The sequence below is a fragment of the Tamandua tetradactyla genome, chromosome 26 (assembly GCF_023851605.1).
Source record: "Tamandua tetradactyla isolate mTamTet1 chromosome 26, mTamTet1.pri, whole genome shotgun sequence".
NCBI lineage: Eukaryota > Metazoa > Chordata > Mammalia > Pilosa > Myrmecophagidae > Tamandua > Tamandua tetradactyla.
In genome coordinates, this window is record NC_135352.1 from 14,641,446 (window position 1) to 14,664,307 (window position 22,862).

At 33.8% G+C, this 22,862-nt stretch overlaps 1 protein-coding gene across 2 annotated transcripts in view; it reads right to left on the reverse strand.

The window, feature by feature from the left end:
- The window catches only part of TNKS (tankyrase), a 293,729-nt gene that overhangs the window by 114,220 nt on the left and 156,647 nt on the right, over window positions 1-22,862 (reverse strand). For both annotated transcript variants that reach the window (XM_077144426.1, XM_077144427.1), the window contains exons 4-5: window positions 9,079-9,115; window positions 8,253-8,328 (exon numbers count right to left, since the gene is read on the reverse strand). In XM_077144426.1, coding sequence (XP_077000541.1) covers window positions 8,253-8,328; window positions 9,079-9,115 — 113 coding nt within the window. The remainder of the gene's footprint in view (window positions 1-8,252; window positions 8,329-9,078; window positions 9,116-22,862) is intronic.

Below are 22,862 nucleotides of genomic sequence, written 5' to 3' on the forward strand. Positions count from 1 at the left end.
GTTAAGTGGTATAAGGATTTTACAGAGACAATGCCATCTCAGAGTTCCTTCAGTGATAAGGTTCATGTTATTTCTGGGCACCCAAAGGTGGCCCAGAGCAGAGCAGAGGCTTCTGGCTCTGGCCCCCTCAGCCCAACCCCAATTCTAATAAGCATTGAAAACTCTCTCTCTCTGAAGCTAGGGGATTACTGTAATGGGAATTCTTATGGTGTTCAGAGTAGGGTATTATCACGTTACAATCAAAATATTAAAGAATATTTACAAAAGGAAAATCAGATTATGAAATTTTATTTTTAGATTTAGTCTGTTCCCAAATTTACTAGTTATTATACCTAAATATGCATTTTAAGTGATTAATGTATGGTTAAATATTTAAAGTGTTTTTGTTAAAGTTTTGCTAGATGAATTCTTAGTGGAGAAAAATATTTTCAAATTAATCAATAAAAACAGTCTTCTGGGCAGTGCAACGGTGGCTCAGTGGCAGAATTCTTGCCTGCCATGCCAGAGACTCAGGTTCAATTTCCAATGCCTGCCATGCAAAAAACAAAAAACAGTCTTCTTCTAAAAGGTGTATTGTGAAGATTTTTGATATTTTTAGAAATTTCCTTTTTATAACTCTAATTTAATTGAGGGAGACAGTGAATGAATGACTATGTATGGGGGAGCTAGGGGAAAGGAACTAGATTTCCTCAGTGATTATTATGCTTTTGATTAATTAAAAGAAAAAAAGGCAGCAGTGTAAGAATAACCTGTCACTGGTATACAAAGAATTAAAAAAACTAATAGTTTATACCGGCTTTGTCTTGTGGCCAAGGAATTCTTTCTTATAATGCTAATTCAAAGTAACAGATAATTTCAGAGTCTTAAATCCTCAATTAACTCTTCACTTTCTTTTCGTTGCTCCTCATCAGGCTGGAAGAATTTCCTGAAATAAGACTTCTCTTTTCACTTAAATAACCATCTACACAGTAAGGTTCACCCTTTACTAAAGGTATTTAAGAAATTTTTGTAGATTCTGTTCTGTCAACTATTAACTAAACAGTTTAATGTAAACAAACAAATTTATTTACATAATGCTGTTATAGGTATAGTTTATAGGCATCTTTTGTTATACAATATTTGATGCGCAAAGCATATAAGTTATGAAGCACAAAACTAAACTGAACACCACTCAACTGAAGAACTAGGACATCAGCAAAACTGTTAAAGCTACCATTTTTTCATGATCCTTATGTTTCTTCCTGATCCTATTCCATTGCCATTTTGCCAGATGGTATTTTTCAAATTACTGCTGCAATTGTAACCTATCTTTCAAACATAGTTTTGTTTACTTACAGAGACAGAAAAAAAAGTTTAAACTTAGATCCCAACAAATTTTAAAAGGAGTTGCTGAAGTGTAACCTTCGTAATTTGGCTTCTAAATCAAATTTTAATAAAGAATCATATCTAAAGCAGTGATACAGTCCTCAATCTCTTCTTATCCTTCAACTAGTCTAATATGGAAAACTGCACTAACTTGTGCTTTTGGCATGAGTGCAGAAGAAGCTAAAGTTAGGAGGAAGGTAACTAAGTAGAGCTAAAATGGATTCTTACGTTTATCCATCTGCTTTTAATACCTTGGTTCCCTTCTACTAAAAACTCCTTTTTTCAAAGAGAGAAACAGAACATTGTTGGCACGGGTATTAATTACCCTCACCAGTGGAAGTGTCATGCTTGATGAAATAGACTGTTTTAGTAGAAATGATGCCCTAATGAAAAATATAAAAGACATTTTCAAGACTTCATTGTTACAACATGAATACGCACAAGCGTAAACATTTTATACAATATGTCCCAATATAAGTTGGTAAGAAAAGTTCCTCTCAGGGATTTCTGCATTACAGCAAGACATGCCTTACTTAGCCAGATATACTCTAAAGAAGTAATTTGATCAGATATATAATTAAATTCAAGGTACTTGAATAGCTCCCTAATGTAAATTTACCGTATTCTGATTTTGGGAACTATGAGCCATAATAATTGGAAATAAAAAAAATAGCATGACCTTTTATCTACCAAGATTTTTGCAAGAAATTTACAAGAAGATGATAAAGGGCACTAAATGCCAGGGGGAGCCAGGCATGTGCCCCAGGTAATGCTAACTTCTGTAGAGGGGAAAAAGATTCTCTATCAACTTTATGCCAGATAGCATGAGTGTTTTATCCAGTGTTTCTCTATAGAATTTTACATAATCCAATTCTGTATTACAGATAATTACTACTAATACTGATGAAAAATTAATAAAACACTTTAAAATCCTGGAAAGTTAGAATTAAAAAATATTTTAGAGCTTATCTAGCTCAATTCCTTTACATTTGAGATTTTAAAAATTTGAGAACTCAAGAGATAATAAAACTTGCCATGATCACATAGCTATTAACAGTTATAACTTAAAACTGGATCATCTAGCTTGAAGTTTCTGCTTTTTCCCACAGCACCATGGCACCAAAAGATGCACAGGATATTATTCTCACCATTCCAAAGGAAAACAAAATAAATTGTAAGATTCAATTTCAAAATAATTGAACACATCTAAAAAAATATATATATATTTGGGGATTATTTAAAAATCTCTTATTTTTCCAGGCAGCTATGACAGAACCATTTTTAGTAATCAAACTAAAAACAGATGCAATATTTCTTGCCCAACAGATAATAACATAGAGTTCAGGCTTCTTACAGCAAGATATTTCAGTTATCTACTATTATATAACCAACCACCCCAACAATGGTGGATTGACAAGGCAATTCTGCTCCAGATGGTGTGAGGTAGAGTATTAGGATATTCACTGATAACAGCTGGGGCTAGCTGGCTGGAATTATTTAGAAGCTTAAGTGGGAGTTCCCAGGTGGGTCTGTTGGTTAGAGGCCTCAGTGTTTCCTCCTTGTGGGCCTTTCCACGTGGCTCTTTGGGCTGCCTCATAGCATGGCAGCTGGGAAACAAAAGCATCCCAAAAGCAAGACATTGGAAGCTGCCAGAGCAATTCAGGGTCTAAGTATTGGAATTGATACAGCATCACTTCCACCTTATTTTATTCATCAGAGCAGTCACAACAGGCCTAGTTCCAAGTGAATGTGGGAGGGGACTTGACAAGAGCACGAATAACAGAAGGAATGCTTCCTTAAGAAGCCTTCAAAATATCAATCTACCCAATAAGGATTGTCAAAATCCTGGTCAAATAAGATATTTAGAGAAGAGCTAAATGGATGGAGGGGCTGTTAACTAAGAATATAGAACGTTCTAATTATATTACAAAACCCCAAATGTAAACAGCCCTAAAAATGTAAATATAAATACAAAAATATTGCACTAATTCTACATATTCGTTATGCTTCACTGGATGTACTTTATGGAATTCAAATAAAGACTTTGGCATTATTGTCGTCAGATATTATTTTTCAATATATATGCTCTTAAAAATGGGTGATTATTTCCAAGAACATAGTTCTGAATTTATAAACTGCTAACTTTTTATTTCTTTAATATGATGTTGGAAGGGGAAGAGAGAGGCCAAGTTCTTAAATAATTAATTCAATTATATATTTTATAGATTATCTAGTAAGGTACAGCTTATTTTCCCCAAAAGCCAAGTGGACTTGAGCTCTGGATAATAAGGACTATTTTAGTAGGGAGGTAGGGAGTGTCAGAGAGATCAAAAGTATACATGTGTTCATTCTAAATATTTTCAAAAGCTTCAAAAAATTACAAAAGGAATATGGATATTATTTATGGAGGCTTTACTTTGGGCTAAAAACTGTATCTAGGCACATTAATCATATTTCACTTAATCCTCTCAAATGCCTTGTGGAATAGGTACAGTTATCCCCGTTTATGAATGAACAAATTGGAGACTGGGCCCACAGTTTACATACCTAGAAAGTGGAAGATCAGGAACAGAACCCAATCTGACCCTACAGCATATCTGCTCTTTCAACTATAACACATAGCTTTTCACAGTGTCTTCAAGGGTGGTATGAAGTTTTACCTTATTTCTGATGGGCCTCCATTTGAAAAAAGTGTTTAAATACTTCAATTTTTTCTCTGTTTTCTGAGCCTAATTTATTAAGAAATATTTTATGGAAGAAAACATTTACACAGTAGAAATCTGACATTTAAAGAAACCCTTTGGTTACAGTTAATATTTCTATACTTAAATCGTGCTTCTAAATTTGTGGTTTCCTACAGAAGGGCATATATTTCTAAATACTACTGCTTTAAAGATAAAAATCTCATCTTAAATCTACACTTTATAATTGTATCACAGCAAAGCAAATAACATAGTTTTTAATGCATTAGCCTCCACATCTTGAATAATGTTTTAATCATTCTAACTACCAAATTTTAAGGTCCTTGTGAATGAGAAGTATGAACAAGTACCATTAACCATGTATTTATCATCCATGATACTTAACACAGACATATACATGGTAGATATGGAATGTTTGTTGAATGAATGATAGGAGCAGAATGAAACCTGAACTACCAGAAACTACATTAACTACACCATAAAATAAAGCACCAATGAAATATTAGTAATTTTCAATATTTGGTGACACAAAATCACAGCAATGGTAAACATAGATGCATATAAGGATATATACTATTCCAATTTGGGTATATATACAATAATTTCCAATCCCAACTTGCTCCTTGTTATGATAAGGAACCGATAAACATAGGACACTTGTTTTAGACGGGGATAAAAGCAGCCAGGAAAGAGAAATAACACAGAGAAGACCAAAAAGAACTCTCAAGAAAGCCGAGTGTAGAAATAATTTGAGATATATTCTACTATTTATTTTCATTTGTGTAAAAAGATGTCCTTATGGAAATTAATGCTGAAAACAAGAGAATATTGCTAACTTAATTTAGATATCAAACAGGGCCACCATATTTAGATAAATGCCTGATGTTGATAGAAAATAAGAAATAAAGATCAACAAAACAGGCTGAGTTTGAAAAAATAGTAAGAGAGGATACTAGAAAAGGAATAATTTGTTTTAAGGTTCTGGTTGCCTGTCACTGAAATTTAAAATAAAAAATTGTGTGCAATTTTATGGCTAATCATAATGAGAAGGGGATAAAAGAAAAGAGTAAACCATATCTACGCCCCTGTGTTTCTAAAGTGGCTATGACTACAGTTCATATATAATTGTATTAAAGTAACATTTTAGAATAAAACATTATCTAAGAAATTTGTGCCTTTTTTTTGGGGGGGGGGGGGGGGAACAAACTGGGTATTTCCAGATGAGCTAAGCTCCAACTTGGATTTACATGTAAAATAAAATCATAATACAATGATGTAAATTACTTAAAATGATAATTCATTATTTCAGAATTCCATAGGTTAGAAAAATGTCTATGGAAATAAAGATATTAACTATTCACATGTTACCTAATTAGATAATCATCAAGCCACAGTATAGAATTAAAGAGACTAAAACTTCCACTGTTATTTGTACATTAGTGGTACATTAAAAAGGAATACTATAAGTCTAAAAACCCCACATATCTCTAAGCAAATTCTCCACCCATTCTAGTTCCTGCCTAATTCCTTATGTTAGTCAACATATAAGGAACATTTATTTTCTATAAACAGTACAAGGCTGACATTTCCATACACATTTTATATTTATAAATCAGGACTCGTAGCAAAAACAGTGATGGGGCAAGGGCTTAGTTAAGCATTAATATAATCATTTAAAAAGCCTCTAAAAACAGAATTGATACTTCAGTATGTTGTAAAATGCAAATTCAAGAAATAAAACTTTACATACCTAACTTATTATATAAGAAAAATGTACCTTTATCTTCTCATTAATATACAACTGACTTCCTAATTCTAGATAAACACATGCAATGGTCTGAAAAAATTCAAATATTTAAGAGATACATGTAATTTAGCAGTTAGATTTGCTCATACATCTTCAGGACACCGACACAAACAAAACAAAAGATACAGTCATAATAAAGGGATCTTGTCCAAAACACCAATAGCACCCAGAATATTTTGCAGATTTATTGTATTGTCTATATGTTATGAATCCTCTAGTATTATAATAACACTGAGGCCTCTTCTTAAAAATGTCCTATACATTAAAATATCCAATTCTACCTCATGGTATAATTCTTTAAATAAAAATAAAATAACAATAATAGTAATAATAATAAAAGAAACTATGCAATCCCCCATTCACATACTTCTAATTTAATCTTCTAGAGGGCATAAAGAGAAGATGCTTTTCTCACTCAAAAAAAAAAAATTATGTTTATCAGGGAGCATATCCATATCCTAAGCTTCTGCTACATGCAAAGTGCAAGGTTTGGTCCTATGCAAAATAAAAAGAGAGTTAACCAGATGAGTAGGAAAAAAAAAAGCATGTATGAATAACTACAATTCAAAGAACTCTGGGAAATGCCATAAGAATAATACAGATAAGGAGCTTCAGGAATTTTGAAGAGAAATATATTAGTTCCAGTTAAAGTAATGAGGGAAGTGTATTCCATCCTCCTTTGGGGAAAAGGAAAAATAAAGGAATTCTATACATTCATGTAGAGGGTGAGACACAGAGAAGAGAGTAATTTGTTAAGAATCAGTGTTCATGTTCCTTAATTATTAGTATTTACTGAACAAGAAATGGGGTTGTCAGTTATAGGCTAAGGACTAGGAATACGTATGGCATGGAAAATAGACTCCTGCTATTAGAATTTTCACAAAAATTCTGTAGCAGTAAAATGGCTATGACTGAAGTAGGCTGCATTCTAAAAGAACCATGTCTAAGAAACATAGCTACACTTACTGCAGATCAGAAGGCCCTTTTCTGCCCAGTGACAGAGGTCACCACTTTATCTACTAAAAGGATCCAAACAAAATCTGAAGCTCAAAGCATATACCAGAGTGTTAAAATCCCCAAAGCACTTCAAAATCAAAGGAAAAAATGAGCTATAATCTATAAAAAACACCTCCAAAGGGTCAGTAATAGTACTGAGCAAATTTCTGCGAGTATATAACTTGAAACACATAATTTAATACTCCATGAAAGGAGAAGTCTCTCCCCAAATTATAAAGAGAAAGTAAACACTAATTGGGACATCTGAAATAATATACAAGCCATCTACAACAAATAAAATACATCATATTCTGAGGGACTCAATTCCTTTGCACTATACTGCGGGTTTCATTAGAATGGGAAAAGGAGAGAATGGGAAAGGGAGAAGGCAGTCAAGGAAAACTGAGCAATTTAGATCTATAAATTAATCACCAAAAGGTGATTTAACAGCAAATAGTTTATTTTTTATAAGTGGGTACCATTCATCCTAATATTTGCCATAGTCTGTTTTCACCATAAATAATTTCAAAGGAATTCATTGACTATTAGGCACAAAATGATTTTCCTCAATATTTACAGTGTATTTTGAAAAAATTTTAGGTTAAGATGTGAAAGTCATCCTTTACTATTCAAAAATTAGCTGTATGAATTTTTAAAAAAGCTTTTATATTATAGAGTACTTTGTTTTCCATGTCTATAGGGTAAATAAGTATAAAACTTTGCAATTACCAAAGGCTGTAAAGGGTTACATTTCAGTCTATATCAGCAAGAACATGAGGCTGCCTGTATATTTTACATATTACCTTACATTTATGGCAACTGTATATTAATTTGGGATATATTTCTCTGCTTTAATCCATTTTCTTTCAAAACACCACAATAAAAACTTGGACAATAATAATAAACAAAAAAGCAGCCCTGTTGCATAGTACTAAAAAAAATCATTAGCAACATTTTCTCAGCTATAAATGGAAAAGCATTGGTATCTAGCAAGTAAATCTTCCTCTACCAAACAAGAAATTAAAATTGCAAATAACCTAACAAAGATGGGTAAATAGGTTGTAAACAAGTATTTTCAATGTCCATTACTATCAATAGAAAACAATAATATATGTTATCATTTTAATCACCAACAAAGCTGTAATTCTACATAACAAACAACTTTCAGTGCTTGACATTTAAGAAAAAAGACTTACTTAAGATCCATGCTTTACCAGGTCTACGAAATGTCACAACTGTCAATAACAGATACAGCAGCATTTCATTTTACAGTGAAAAGATGCCAGTAAAAATAAAGCCATAAATGTATGCCAAATTCAAAAAATTTAATTTCAAAGTGAAAAGAAATTAGGGAAGAGAATATCATATTTTAAATAACTTACTTTTCGCCCATCACTTGCATGGCAGTTCACATTTAGAGGAGTCAGTAAAGCCATTAGTTTTTCTTCATTACCACTCCTATAAAAAGGTAATCAGTCAATTCCTATAAAATTGTAGAGCTTCTTATGACTACTTATGGGTGTTTTTCATGACAGTGGAAAATAATCTTGTTGTGTTTTGATTTCTTTTATATGGATCTCTATGGCTCCCTTTTGCTATATTCAATTCAATTAATACATTTCTAACTAATTTCCTGTTAATCATTCTATAGCGGTACATCATGGATAATGTAGCTTTCTATGTTGTATTTTTCTGCACAAAGTCACTTTCTTAATTACAAACAAACTTTATGCTGATATGTGATCTAAAACACTGGAGTAAGAAATACATACAAAACGCTTTAAAAAGCTAATCAATTAAATTATAAATGACCAAGAACAAAAGGAAACCGATGAGAATTTTAACATTTACTTTATGCCCCTTATTCAAGCTTTGCTAGAAAATTTTGCAGAGGAAAATGAAGATACAGTCATTTAAATACTCCAAGAATATATGAAAAGCTGGATAACTAAGGTTTGCAGGTACCTTCAGAAATGTTCCAAATAAAATTAACCTTATAATCATCACCATATTGAAAGATCCTATCATTAAATATACTAATCATGTAAAATAAAGTAACAAAAGATTTAGAATACAGTCCTATCTGCATTATCACATAAAATCCAAGGAAGACAATAACATAACATAATTTTTATAGTCCTCCACCTGCCCTCCCCCTTTTCTCCCTTAAATGCATTATACTCACTTAAAATGAATGGAATCACTTACCTAGCAGCTTCTAGGAGTTCGTCTTTCTTGTATTCACCTAAATGATTGCAAAATATCATGCTGTTAGCATTTGGCAGAAGACAGATTAAGAAATGCAGTAGGCAGCAAATAGAGAATTAAATAGAGAAGAACAGAAAAAGAGAGTCCACACCCCGCTGGGTGATGGAGCCGTGACGTTAGCCAGCTTGTGAAGGCAGCATCACCAGTGCCTTGGAGACGGGCAGCAAATTGACGCAGCTTCTTGTCCAATCCTCAGATGAAATAGCTTTCTTCAGACAACCAATGAATGCTAAATCTCGTGTCCAGAAACACATTCCCTCTGATAACAGCATGCCAGCTGAAGACAATGCCCCCTCCCCCCTTTTCTATTCAGACTGTCACAGTATACTTGTAAAGCATAATACATTCTGAGACAAAGGCAAAATAATGTGGTTTTTTAAAGGTACAAATTACTAGTCTTCAAAAACCTCAGCTTCATTTGTAATGACATGGAAAGTTTTTTTTTTTTTAACAAAACATTGCCATTGTAGAGCTTTTTAGCGGTGGAAAATGCAAATATTAAAAGTCTTTGCTTCGTAGGGGATAGGGTAGGTTGGTAGACTAGAAATACGTGAAGTACCAAATGCTATGAATCTCTTGGAGGCAGTGCTCCAAAAACCCAAACAGTGAATACTTTCTTAAATGACAATAATATTCTAAAGTTCTGTAGTCTTAACACTTTATTCAAATTCAAACAAACAATAAATCTTATAATCTTATAAATACTTTTAAAAAGGAAGCAGAGGTCTCAGAGAATGAACAGATATCCAACTTCATGAGGTGCAGGTAACTTTTATACATCTTATCTTTACACAATGGATTTTTTAATATATCACAGATTGAAAATAGAAATATAATTAAGACCTTCTATAACAAATTTCTTAGGGTACTGAAGATCTAAGAAACAAGTTTATATTGCAAGCTCAACTGAAGGGCAAAGAAGTTTAATAATATAATGTTTGGTCATTCAATAAATAAAAAGGACAGCCAAGTTTAGGATTCTGTTATAACATGCTGACTCAGTGTGCTATATCTTAAAAGAATTAATTATTAAAAAATATCTGAGTAAATTAAATGAAAGCAAATAGAAAGTGTACATATAAGAACTAAAATTTGAGATTAAATGAGAATGTTATAACTCTATTATGAAATATGTTTAAGTTATTTTTAAATATTATCACTTGTAAATATGGATTTCTTTGCCTTTGTTTCTGTTTTGGTACAAAATGCAGAATACTGATGCAAATACTTTAAAGACACTGCATGACCACCAAGCAAGTGTTTAAATTCTACAACCTATTATTAGTAAATATTCTTTTAGCTTAAACTTCATCTTGCCTATTGCGTTAAGATAAGGTTAAGACCTAGAAATGGTAACAAACCAGGCACTTACAAATAAGGAAAAAGTATGAAAATAAATATTCTCTCCTAAAGGAATTTTATACACTATTAAAGCCACAGGTTCAACATATACACCAATGAGCTAGAATGTATGATTTCATGATAATAGCAGTTGGTTTTTCAAATTTCCCATAAATCGTATTTCAGATTCTTTAACTAATCCATCTACAGTATAAAATTATATCCTCTAGTCAATAATCCTCTTGCCTCCCACCAAAGACCTACCTTTATTTAATATTTAATACATGTTCAATTTTATTTACATTATTCAAAAGGCCTATGTGCTAGATATAAAATGAGAAAAGACACCATCCATCTCTCAGTTCAATGAATATTGGTCTATTAAAGGAGACAGACAAGAAAAGAACTGATTACAGCAGAGTATGAAAAAAATCTTACAAAAGTATGCTACTAAGGGCTTACAGGCTAGCTTAAATGGGATAAAAAAAAAAGAGGCAGTGTAATTGTAATCCAAAGAAGGGTTTCTTGAAGTGGGGTGACAAGCAGAGTCTTGAAGGAAGAACCTGTGTTCCTCAGGTGAAGAAGGGGAGCTGGAGAGAAAATGAAGCGAACAAAGTAAAAGAAAGTAGAAGGTAACTGTAAGACTGGAGCACAGGACAACTGTGGGGTAATGGGGCAGAAAAGAAATGCAAAGATCATGAATGACTCTTTAAGCTAAGAAGTTTATTTTGATAGCAATAAGGAAATACTGTAAAATGGAGGGAGGAAGGAAGGGAGGAAACAAAGAATTCTGACAGTTTATATTTTGGAGTACCTATAAATCCACTGATATGAGCAAAAACACATTAAGATTGTGAAATAAAAGTACTATTGAAATTTAAATCATAGTGACACATGACTCCAACAAGCTAGTTAATAAAATTGCAAAGTATTTGGGATCTCCAAAGTTCAAATCAGTCCACCTATATAAACTTCTCATCAAGCATAGTCTATCGATGTTTTCACCAAAAGCACAGTATTGCAAAAAATGTTATTCCCTCCTGAAAAGCTGATAATAAACTAAATTTTTCAAAAGGAAATATGTAAGTGCATTCAATAGTCAGACACAGGCATTACTTTCTACTTTTATTCTTGGAGACCATAGCACTTTAATCTGCTTTTCTGCAATACATTCCAACATCCACTATTTGGTGCCCAAGGACCACAATGCATAAACAGTTGCAGCTATTTTTCAAATGCCACATTGCAGAAACAACGAACATGATGAATTCAGAGTCCCTTGCACACTCTAACAACAAATCTGAGCTACTAGCTTCACAACAAACCACCAGCTCTGTTTCATTTCAACTGAGAATTTGAAAATATTCTGGCTGAGAGTATAGTGCTGTATGGACCATTTCTAGTTTTTAATAACATCCTGATAAACACTAGCAATAGATCAGCCAGAAAGGAAACTTGGCAATTATAGTCAAAATAATAGCAGCCAGGAATTATTTTACGGCTTAAATTATTAAATTATGGCTTAAAATATTTTTCTTTGATTAAAGTACATGGGATAAAAAATGAGCAAACTATCAAATACACTTTCCAGAGTCTAAATTGTTTTACTGGTCAAATAACTAAAGATATTTTATGTATGACAGATTACCACTCACGCACACACACACACGTATGAGTTGTGTTAAAGAGCTATGTTATCAGAATTAAAGTTAAAAATAAAACTCCTATTTCTTTGATATAGAACCAACTGTTTCTGAGTCAGAAACAACTCCTCTTTCACTTGGTGTAAAGGCAGAAGCACTTAAAAATAAAAATGAAGGAAACCTACATCAATAAATAAAAGTCATGACCATTGACTGATCTTAATTTCAACATTATAAGGGACTTTTGCCCACCCCCGAGCAGCTGACAGGATCAAAGTTGACTTAGTTTTATAAAAAGTAGTCATTTCGTTTTATTGAGATGGAATATAATGGAAAGATTATGAAGAAAAAAACCCAAAAATTTTTAAAGCATAAGGGACTAAAAAATAATTCTGACCTTTCTTTTCTTTATTTTCAAACCATGCATAATAAACAACTATCAGTAACATTTCTCTTTATATGCAATGAGGGGAGGATACAATTTCAAAGTCACCCTTCGCCATGCATTCCACCCCTAATTTCAGAATTATCACCCTAAGTGATCACCTGCAACATATTCATTTACAGTTAGTGAAACTGGTGCCAGGGTAGTTAAATGAATGATCTGTTTCACTGAACCCATTGTCAGGTCATGAACCAGACTTAACATGTGAGCACAACTAACCAAAACTAAGCTTTTGAAAAAGCCATGTAGGCAAAAGAAAAGAGAAATAGAAATAAAAATAAAGCAATATTAAAATCAATGAGAATTACTAGCATTAAATCGGTTAAACATCAATATAAAATAAGACAAAATTTCCCATAACTATTTTAAAGCATTTAGATTTCAGATGAGCAAAGTCTGCCTGTATTTTAAAAGAAAATGATCCTTTAGATCATGCTGCAGAAGAAAGGACTTTAGAAAAAATTTATTTTGAAGTACTTTCAAACTTACAGGACAGTTACAAAAAGAGTACAAAACCCATACAGAGAACTCCAACCTACCCTACTCCCAGACTCCCAGATCTACCAACTCTTAACATTTTGCCACATTCGCCATATCCTTTCTCCCATTCATTCATCCATCTATCCACATCCATCTACTAACCCACATATTCATCTACCAAATTTTTCCATCTAGCTGGCTAGCTAATTATCCATTTTCTAAACATCTGAGAATAGATTGCATACTATCATGTTTCTTGAATACTTATTATTTCCATGCATATTTCCCAAGAACAAGGATATTCATGTACATATATATAACCACCTTAAATACAATTATCAAATTCAAGAAATCTAACATTGATTTAAAGCTTACAGTCTATATTTTAAATTTTTCTTATGTCCCAATAATGCTCTTTTGGGGATTTTCTCCTACATTTTAAATCCAGTTCAGGATCATGTATTGCATTTAATTCTCACTGTCTCTTTAGCCTCTCTTTTGTAAATTATGAAAAAATATATACAATACAAACATTCCCATCTCAATCACTCCCACGTAGGAATAATCACATTCAAAATGTTGTGCTACCTTTATTACCATTCATTGCCAGAATTTAGCCAACATTCCAAACAGAAATTCTATACCCATTAGGCAATAACTCCCCATTCCCCCTCCCCCACATAGAAGTGGAAGTATACATTATCTGACCCTTTGTGTCTCACCTATTCCATTCCACATGATTTATTCAAGGTTCATCTATGTTGTCACATGTATCAGAACCTCAGTCCTCTTTGAAAATATTCCACTGTGTGTATGTGTGTGTGTGTGTATATATATATATATATACACCACATTTTGTTTTTCTACTCATCTGATGAGGACATTTGGGTTGCTTCCACTTTTTTGGCTATTGGGAATCATGCGTATATAAACACTGCTATGTAACTATCTGTTTGAGTTCCTGTTTTGAATTCTTTTTGGTATATACTTAGAAGTAGGACTCCAAGGTTTTGTGGTAGTTTTATTTTAACTTTTTGAGGAAGCTGAGTGTTTCTATAGTGGCTACACTATTTTCCATTCCCTCCAACAATGTACTAAGGTTCCTGTTTCTCCAAATCCTTACCAGTACTTATTATTTTTTTCTTTTTTAAGGAGAGGACCTTTTGATACATTAAAAGAAAACAAGAAAGGAGAGAAGAAGGGAACACTTGCTCCAGGCATGGTAGATTGTGAAGCCATATACTGAGCCTAGTGTCAGGACTGTCCACTATCACCCAAGCCATCAACTAATTATATGAACTAATGGGAGATAGGGGTTGGGAGTAACGGGACATTCATTATTTACTATCACAGTATTTTCTCCATAACAAGTGGTTTAAAAAAGTAAAATTTAGTTTTGATCCAAAATAGTTGGGCCCATGATTTTATATTATTTGTTCTACACTTATAGCCCTTTTTCTATAGTCATCAATCCAAAATCCCTAATTTGCAAATCTAAAATTCAAAAAGCTTTTGGCAGGAAAACTTGACACACTTAGTATATGTGGTAGTCTGGAGGCTAGTATGTACCTTATTCAAGGTGGCTCTTAATCCTCTTACTGAAATCCTATAAATAAGGATAAAGAACACATAGAAAAAGAGATCAAATAAGAGAAACTCTGAAAAAGCTCCAAGAAGCTGAGAGGAAGCCACTGAAGCCATGCTAGAAGCAACAAAACCAGGGAGAGAAGGACTGTCAGACATTGTCATGTGCCTTGCTATCTGACAGAGGAGCCCAAGCTACAGTAGCCATCCTTCAGAGATGGTATAGTCTTGTTGATGCCTTAATTTGGACATTTTCACGGCCTTAGAACTATAAATTTGTAAGCTAATAAATCTTCATTGTTAAAAGCCCTACCCATCTCTGGTATCTTGCATTCCAACAGCTTTAGCAAAGCAAAACGGTATATACAGCTATCATATGTTTCACAGCAAAACATATTAATGCTTGAATACACAGTATGGCCTCAGACTTAAATTCAATGGGGAATGTTATGTAAAATACGACAGTGATACTATATTATTTCTTTGTTCAACTTTTTTAAATACTTTTTATTTTTTATTTTTATAAACTTTATTAATTAAAAAAAATTAACAAAACATTTAGATATCATTCCATTCTACATATACAATCAGTAATTCTTAATATCACATAGCTGCATATTCATCATTTCTTGGTACATTTGCTTCGATTTAGAAAAAGAAATAAAAAGACAATGGAAAAAGAAATAAAATGATAATAGAGAAAAAAAACTATACGTACCATACCCCTTACCCCTTGCTTTCATTTACCACTATTTCAAACTGAATTTAACATTTGTTCCCCCTATTATTTATTTTTATTCCCTATGTTCTACTCTTCTGTTGATATAGTAGCTAAGAGGAGCATCAGACATAAGGTTTTCACATTCACAGAGTCTCACTGTGAAAGCTATATCATTGTTCAATCATCATCAAGAAACATGGCTACTGGAACACAGCACTACATTTTCAGGCAATTCCCTCCAGCCTCTCCACTACATCTTGAACAACAAGGTGATATCTACTTAATGCGTAAGAATAACCTCCAGGATAACCTCTCGACTCTGTTTGGAATCTCTCAGCCATTGACACTTTGTCTCATTTTACTCTTCCCCCTTTTGGTAGAGAAGGTTCTATCATCCCTTGATGTTAATTCTCAGCTCATTCTAGGGTTTTTCTCAGTCCTTTGATGCTGAGTCTCAGCTCATTCCAGGATCTTTGTCCCACCTTGCCAGGAAGGTCCACACCCCTGGGAGTCATGTCCCACGCAGAGAGGGGGAGGGTGGTGAGACTGCTCATCATATTAGCTGGAGAGAGAGGCCACATCTGAGCAACAAAAGAGCTCTCTTGGGGGTGACTCTTACGCCTAAATTATAAGTAGACTTGACCTATCCTTTGTGGGGTTAAGTTTCATGTGAACAAACCCCAACACTGGGGGCTCAGCCTATAGCTTTGGTTGTCCATATTGCTTGTGAGAATATCAAGAATTCAACTTGGGAAGTTGAATTTCTCCCCACTCTCACCATTCCCCAAAGGGAGCTTGCAAATACTTTTCCAGTCACTGATCAAATCATTCTGGGATTCATCGGGGGATCACTCTGGACAAACCAACAAAATCTCATGTGCTACCTGAGATTCCAAGTACTTATGACATTCAATCAAACTATCTACATGAGTTATATTAGGAAATGCGCTAGTCAAAATCTAAATTTTGTAACAAATAAACAGTTTTGCTTTAGTCTCACACATAAGGTAACAATTTAAAGTATTAATTATCATCTATTTTCAGCACCCTGCAGTAATGACATTCCTTTGTTCTTCCTCATGCCAAAACATTTTTAAAATTTGTACATTGTACATTTCACTATTATTATATACTCTAGGCATTCCTAGATTATACCATCCCGATCTTTAACATCTATCTTTCTTTCTGATTTCATTTATGTCCCCAGCCCTCCTCCCTCTATCATTCTCACATGCAGCTTCATTCAGTGTTTTAACATAATTACATTACAGTTAGGTAGTATTGTGCTGTCCATTTATGAGTTTTTGTATCCAGTCCTGTTGCACAGTCTGTATCCCTTCAGCTCCAGCTACCCACTATCTTACCCTATTTCTATCTCCTGATGGTCTCTGTTACCATGACAAGTACTGGAGAGGATGTGGAGAAAGAGACACACTTATTCACTGTTGGTGGGAACGTCAAATGCTGCAACCACTGTGGAAGGCAGTTTGGCGGTTCCTCAAAAAGCTGAATATAGAATTGCCATACAACCCAGCAATACCATTTCTAGGTATCTACTCAGAGGACTTAAGGGCAAAGACACAAACGGATATTTGCACACCAATGTTTATAGCAGCATTATTTACAATTGCAAGGAGATGGAAACAGCCAAAATGTCCATCAACAGACGAGTGGCTAAACAAACTGTGGTATATACATACGATGGAATATTATGCAGCTCTAAGACAGAATAAACTTATGAAGTATGTAACAACATGGATGGACCTAGAGAACATTATGCTGAGTGAGACTAGCCAAAAACTAAAGGACAAATACTGTATGGTCTCACTGATATGAACCGACATTAGTGAATAAACTTAAAATACTTTTTATTGAGAAATATCCACACACATAGAGTCCAACCATATTACATAATCATTGGCTCACAATATCATCACATAGTTGTGCATTCTTCACCATGATCATTTTTAGAACATTTGCTTTATTCCAGAAAAAGAAATAAAAAGAAGAAAAAAGAACTCATACATCTTATACACCTTACCCCCCTCCTCACTGACCCACAGTATTTCTGTCTACTCAATATCTACCCTTTATCCTGTTTTTTAGTTATTTTTTATTCTTATATATTTTTTCTTTTTTACTCATCTGTCCATATTCTGGATAAAAGGAGCATCAGGCACAAGGTTTTCACAATCACATAGTCACACTGTAAAAGCTATATAGTTATACAGTCTTCTTCAAGGATCAAGGCAATTGGCACACAGTTCAACAGCTTCAGGTACTTCCCTCTAGCCACTCCAATACACGATAACTAAAAAGGGATATTTACATAATGTGTAAGAAAAACCTCCAGGATAACCTCTTAACTCTGTTTGAAATATCTCAGCCACTGAAACTTTATTTCATCTCATCTCTCTTCCTTCTTTTGGTTAAGAAGGCTTTCTCGTTCCCATGATGCTGGGTCCCAGCTCATCCCTGGGAGTCAGGTCCCACGTTGTCAGGGAGAGTTATACCCCTGGGAATCCTGTCCCACGTCAGGGGAGGGGGCAGTGAGTTCACCTGCTGAGTTGGCTTAGAGATGAAGTCATATCTAAGCAACAAAAGGGGTTTTCTGGGGTGTGACTCTTAGGCATAATTATAAGTAGGCTTAGCTTCTCCTTCGCAAGAATAAGTTTCATAGGGGGATACTGTATTATTTCTTATGTTTGTTAATTGAGGTATAATTTACATTATAGCAAGATTCACTCTTTTGGGATATATGATTTTGTAAATTTTGAGAAACTTATACAGTTGTGTAACCACAATATCAAGACATAGAACATTTCCATCAGCCCAAAAGCTCCCTTATGCTCCACTATAATCTATCTCCTACCCTAACCCCAATCCATGGCAAGCACTGATTGGATTTTCTTATCTACAGTTTTACCTTTTACAACATGTCATATGAATGTAATAATATAGTTTATAAGCTTTTGAGTCTGGTCTTCTTTCACTAAGCATAATGCTTTCAAGATTCATCCATATTGTTGGATATATTAGTAATCTGTTCCTTTGTACGGTTGAGTACTATTTCATTATATGGATGCAACTGAATTTGTGTATCTGTTTAGCAGGTGAAGGACATTTGGGTCCTTTCTATCTTTTGGTGATTATAAATTATATTCATAGATAAGTTTTGGTATGCACATATGTCTTCATTTCTCTAGCAAATACTGAGCATGAGCATTGCTGGGTTGCATGGAAAGTGTACAAGAAACTGCTAAACTATCTTTTTAAAATCTGAACATTTTAAATTGTAGAATACGGAACTGCCATCTACAGAAAAGAGTAAGAGCAGAAGAGAAAATAAGAAAGATGAATGTACTGACACAACTTTACAGCTGGAAATCTTGCCTCTTAACAGGGAAACTCACCAAACCTGAAATTATTTGTACTCCTTTTATTCTTCATTTTTCACTGGTTCTGTCTTCTGTAGTCTCCCCACTCCAAGGGGGAATAGTAATTTTTGTCTTTGGTTCTAGTATACATTGTATTCCCATCTCCTATGCATGCTTAAACTTTTTTTTTTGCATGGACAGGCACGGGGAATCGAACCTGGGTCTCTGGCATGGCAGGTGAGAACTCTGCCTGCTGAGCCACTGTGGCCTGTCCCATGCATAAACATTTTTCACAGACAAATTCCACAATAAATTTATAGGTAACATATAAATTAAAACCTAACCCTGAAAAGAACTAATGTCACCAGTGTATAAGCGGTGTTCTAAAGCAAAACAAGGAAAATTTTCATAATCACTGATAGAAAGACAGATACAAAGCACTGAAAGCTACATAAATCTAATTTCTAACCTCTAAAAATTGATAATTAGGGAGACATATTTATTTCAACATACACAAAAACAAGGAGGGGCAACTCACATTTTTAATATAAAATTATATTATTGATATTTCTACTAGAAATGTTCAGTTTTGTTAGGTATTTAAAATAAAATGGAACTAGACAATAAAACTGATACTGAGGGATGGGGTTAAATAAATATATTTCAGATAAGAAAACTAAAATGTACAGTAGACCTTTATTGGAGAATGTAGCTCAATAAGATGTGTAAGGATTATCTGAAAATGAACATCTCCTCCTTCCATTTCTCCTGTTTGCTACTTCAAATAAGAATATTTGTACTCCTTTTAATTCTTCATTTTTCACTTGTTCTGTCTTCTGTAATGTCCCCACTCCAAGGGGTGGGGTGGGGAACAGTAATTTTTGTCTTTGGTTCTAGTATACATTATACTTATACCTGAAACAATTTCCCAAAGCAAAATAACATAAAATAATTTTCAAATAACACAAATTAAGAAATTAAAAAATTAATAATAATAATAATAATAATAATAAAAGAATGGTTGTTAAACTGGATTAGGGGAGATGTGTCTCCACGCATTTGGGTGGGTCTTGATTGGCTTACTGGAGTCCTATAAAAGAAAAAACATTTCGGAGAATGGGAGATTCAGAAAGAGCAGAGAATGCTGCAGCACCATGAAGCTGAGAGTCCACGAGCCAGCAACCTTTAGAGATGAAGAAGGAAAACGCCTCCCAGGGAGCTTCATGAAACAGGAAGCCAGGAGAGAAAGCTAGCACTTGACGCTGTGCTCACCATGTGCCCTTCCAGCTATGAGAGAAACCGTGACTGTGTTTACCATGTGCCTTCTCACTTCAGAGAGAGACCCTGAACTTGACTGTCCTTCTTGAACCAAGGTATCTTTCCCTGGATGCCTTTGATTGGACATTTCTATAGACTTGTTTTAATTGGAACATTTCCTCGGCCTTAGAAGTGTAAACTAGCAACTTATTGAATTCCCCCTTTAAAAGCCATTCTGTTTCTGGTATATTACATTCCGGCATCTAGCAAACTAGAACAATTTGTATACCATTTGTTTTCTATCCCTTTTGGAATAATGAATTATCCTGAATATAATCTGTGGCACCAAATTATTAAAGAAAATATCTGAAGGAAAAAGTTTTTTTTTTTTTTACTATTTTAGCATTTTTATTCTTTGATGGGCCAATTGACTACCCTAATAAGAAAATTATCACTGAACCTTAATTAAACACTGCTACCATCAAAGTTAACTTTCTTGAAACACTTAAGGGCCAAATCACTCCAGACAGTCAAGTTTTCAATAAAACTGCTAACTTAGCCTTCTAATAACTTCTCTTCTTAATGGAATTTTGTACTGAAATAAATTACATACTTTGAATTCAAAAATGGAATATTCCAAGCACAATTTAACCTTTCTGGACAATTCTGGACCAATTATTATGAACCTACACCAGATTGTACAATAATATCATAAAAATACCTTCTGGGCCTATGGAGATGTGCATGCATATCTGTACTTACTCTAAATGGCCTCAGAATGTGAACAATTTAGCATTTTTTAATATATAATTTATTTTATCTTTTCCTTTGGGTTAATGACTCCTATTTACTTTAAGTTTACAGTATCTAAAAGAGGTTATCTAATAGAAATACAGTGCAAGCCATATAAGTAATTTCCAATTTTCTAGTAGCCATATTGACAAATGGAAAGAAATAGGAGAAATAAGCTTTAATAATGCATTTTATTTTACCCAATAAATCCAAAATATTATCATTTTAATATGTGGCCCATTTTTAAAAACTATTCATTGTATAATACAATATATACACAAAGCAAAAAAAGAAAAAAGCAAAAGTTTTCAAAGCACTTTTCAACAAGCAGTTACAGGACAGATCCCAGAGTTTGTCATGGGCTACCTATACCAACATCTCAGATTTTTTCTTCCAGCTGCTCCAGAACATTGGAGGCTAGAAGGAACAAATATTTTTTTATCAACACAATCAACTTTTTCTTTTCCTTTTTGTGAAAAATAACATACATATTTTTAAAAGGAGTAAATTTCAAAGCACAGGACAACAATTAGTTGTAGAACAGATTTCATAGTTTGGTATGGGTTACAATTCCACAGTTTTAGGTTTTACTTCTAGCTGCTCTAAGATACTGACGACTAAAAGAAATATCAATATAATGATTCAGCAATCATATTCATTTGTTAAACCCTATCTTCTCTGTGTAATACCACCATCACCTTTAATCTTTCCATCCCACTCTAGAGGGATAAGTGGGCTAATGCCCATTCTAACTTTTCATGTTGGAAGGGGCTGTTAATTTGGGGTACAGAGATGGAACTAGCTGATGTTCTGGAAAGGCTGGACCCTATAGGTTTCAGGACTTACGTGGTTCAGGGACCTATCTGGAGGTTGTAGGTTTCTAGAAAGTTACCCTAGTGCATGAAACCTTTGTAGAATCTTACATACAGCCCTAGGTGTTCTTTAGGATTGGCTGGAATGGTTTTGGTTGGGGTTTTGCAAGTTATGATAGGTAGCAATGTCTTACTGAAGCTTGCCTAAGACTGACCTGCAGAGGAGACTCTCACTCTAATATGTGGGCCATTTTATGTGCTTAAGAGTCATGTGTTGCTAGCAGTTACCATATTGTACAGTACACACCTAAACTATCATGAGCTGGAAGATTATAAACTTAAAAGAAAACTGCTACTAAAGTCAAAGCAAATTGTCTCTGAGTGATAAAAGAAGGGCTCTCTTAGGTATAAGGAACTTTTATAGATTTTAGGGTACAACTTCTGGATATTGATTTGTGGAGGGTGGAGCAATGGCTGGAAGAGAGAAAAAAGGGAAGGAGGGGGGAAAATAATACAGTAATGAAGTTAATCCAGTAAAGATTTGGAGAAAGGTAGAGACTCAAGCAGAGTTGGACATAACATAATAAATATTGAATGTTGACAACCAAATGATAAACACACACACACAAAGGCTCTTAATAGTTAATCTAGGGTTTTTAAAGATGCATTCAATAATGATAAGAATTCATAGTTATGTGAGGACTGAAGAATTCCTGCAATGTGCTACAATATCTAGAGAAAGAGACCAAAGGTGATTAATTATAACTCTTTTAGGACAGCATAAGCTATTATAAGGCTGCATTAATTGAATGTATATGTCAAAATATGACTGAGAGTGTGCTTACTGTACCAAATACACCAACTACTGAGGTTCTACTGAATATTAAACAGTTGAGGGATTCTACTTTTTTTTGGACTCATAGATAATGTGATTTTTAATATTAATCATACTGTACAAAACTTCTTTGCTTACCAGGACATTTCTGTCACATGCATGATCTTATTTTGTTCCCCTCAAGCTTGTATTACTCATCTTTTTTTTCCTTTATTAGAGAAATTGTGGGATCATAGAACTATCATGCACAAAATAGGATTTCCATATACCACCCTTCAAACAATAACTTGCACTAGTGTGGAACATTTGCTATAACTGATGAAAACACACTACTATAACTGTACTATTAATTAAAGTCTATGGTTTAACTTAGGGTTCACTATTTGGTATAGTTTCAAGGATTAAAAAAAATTTTTATCGTATATACAACCTAACAT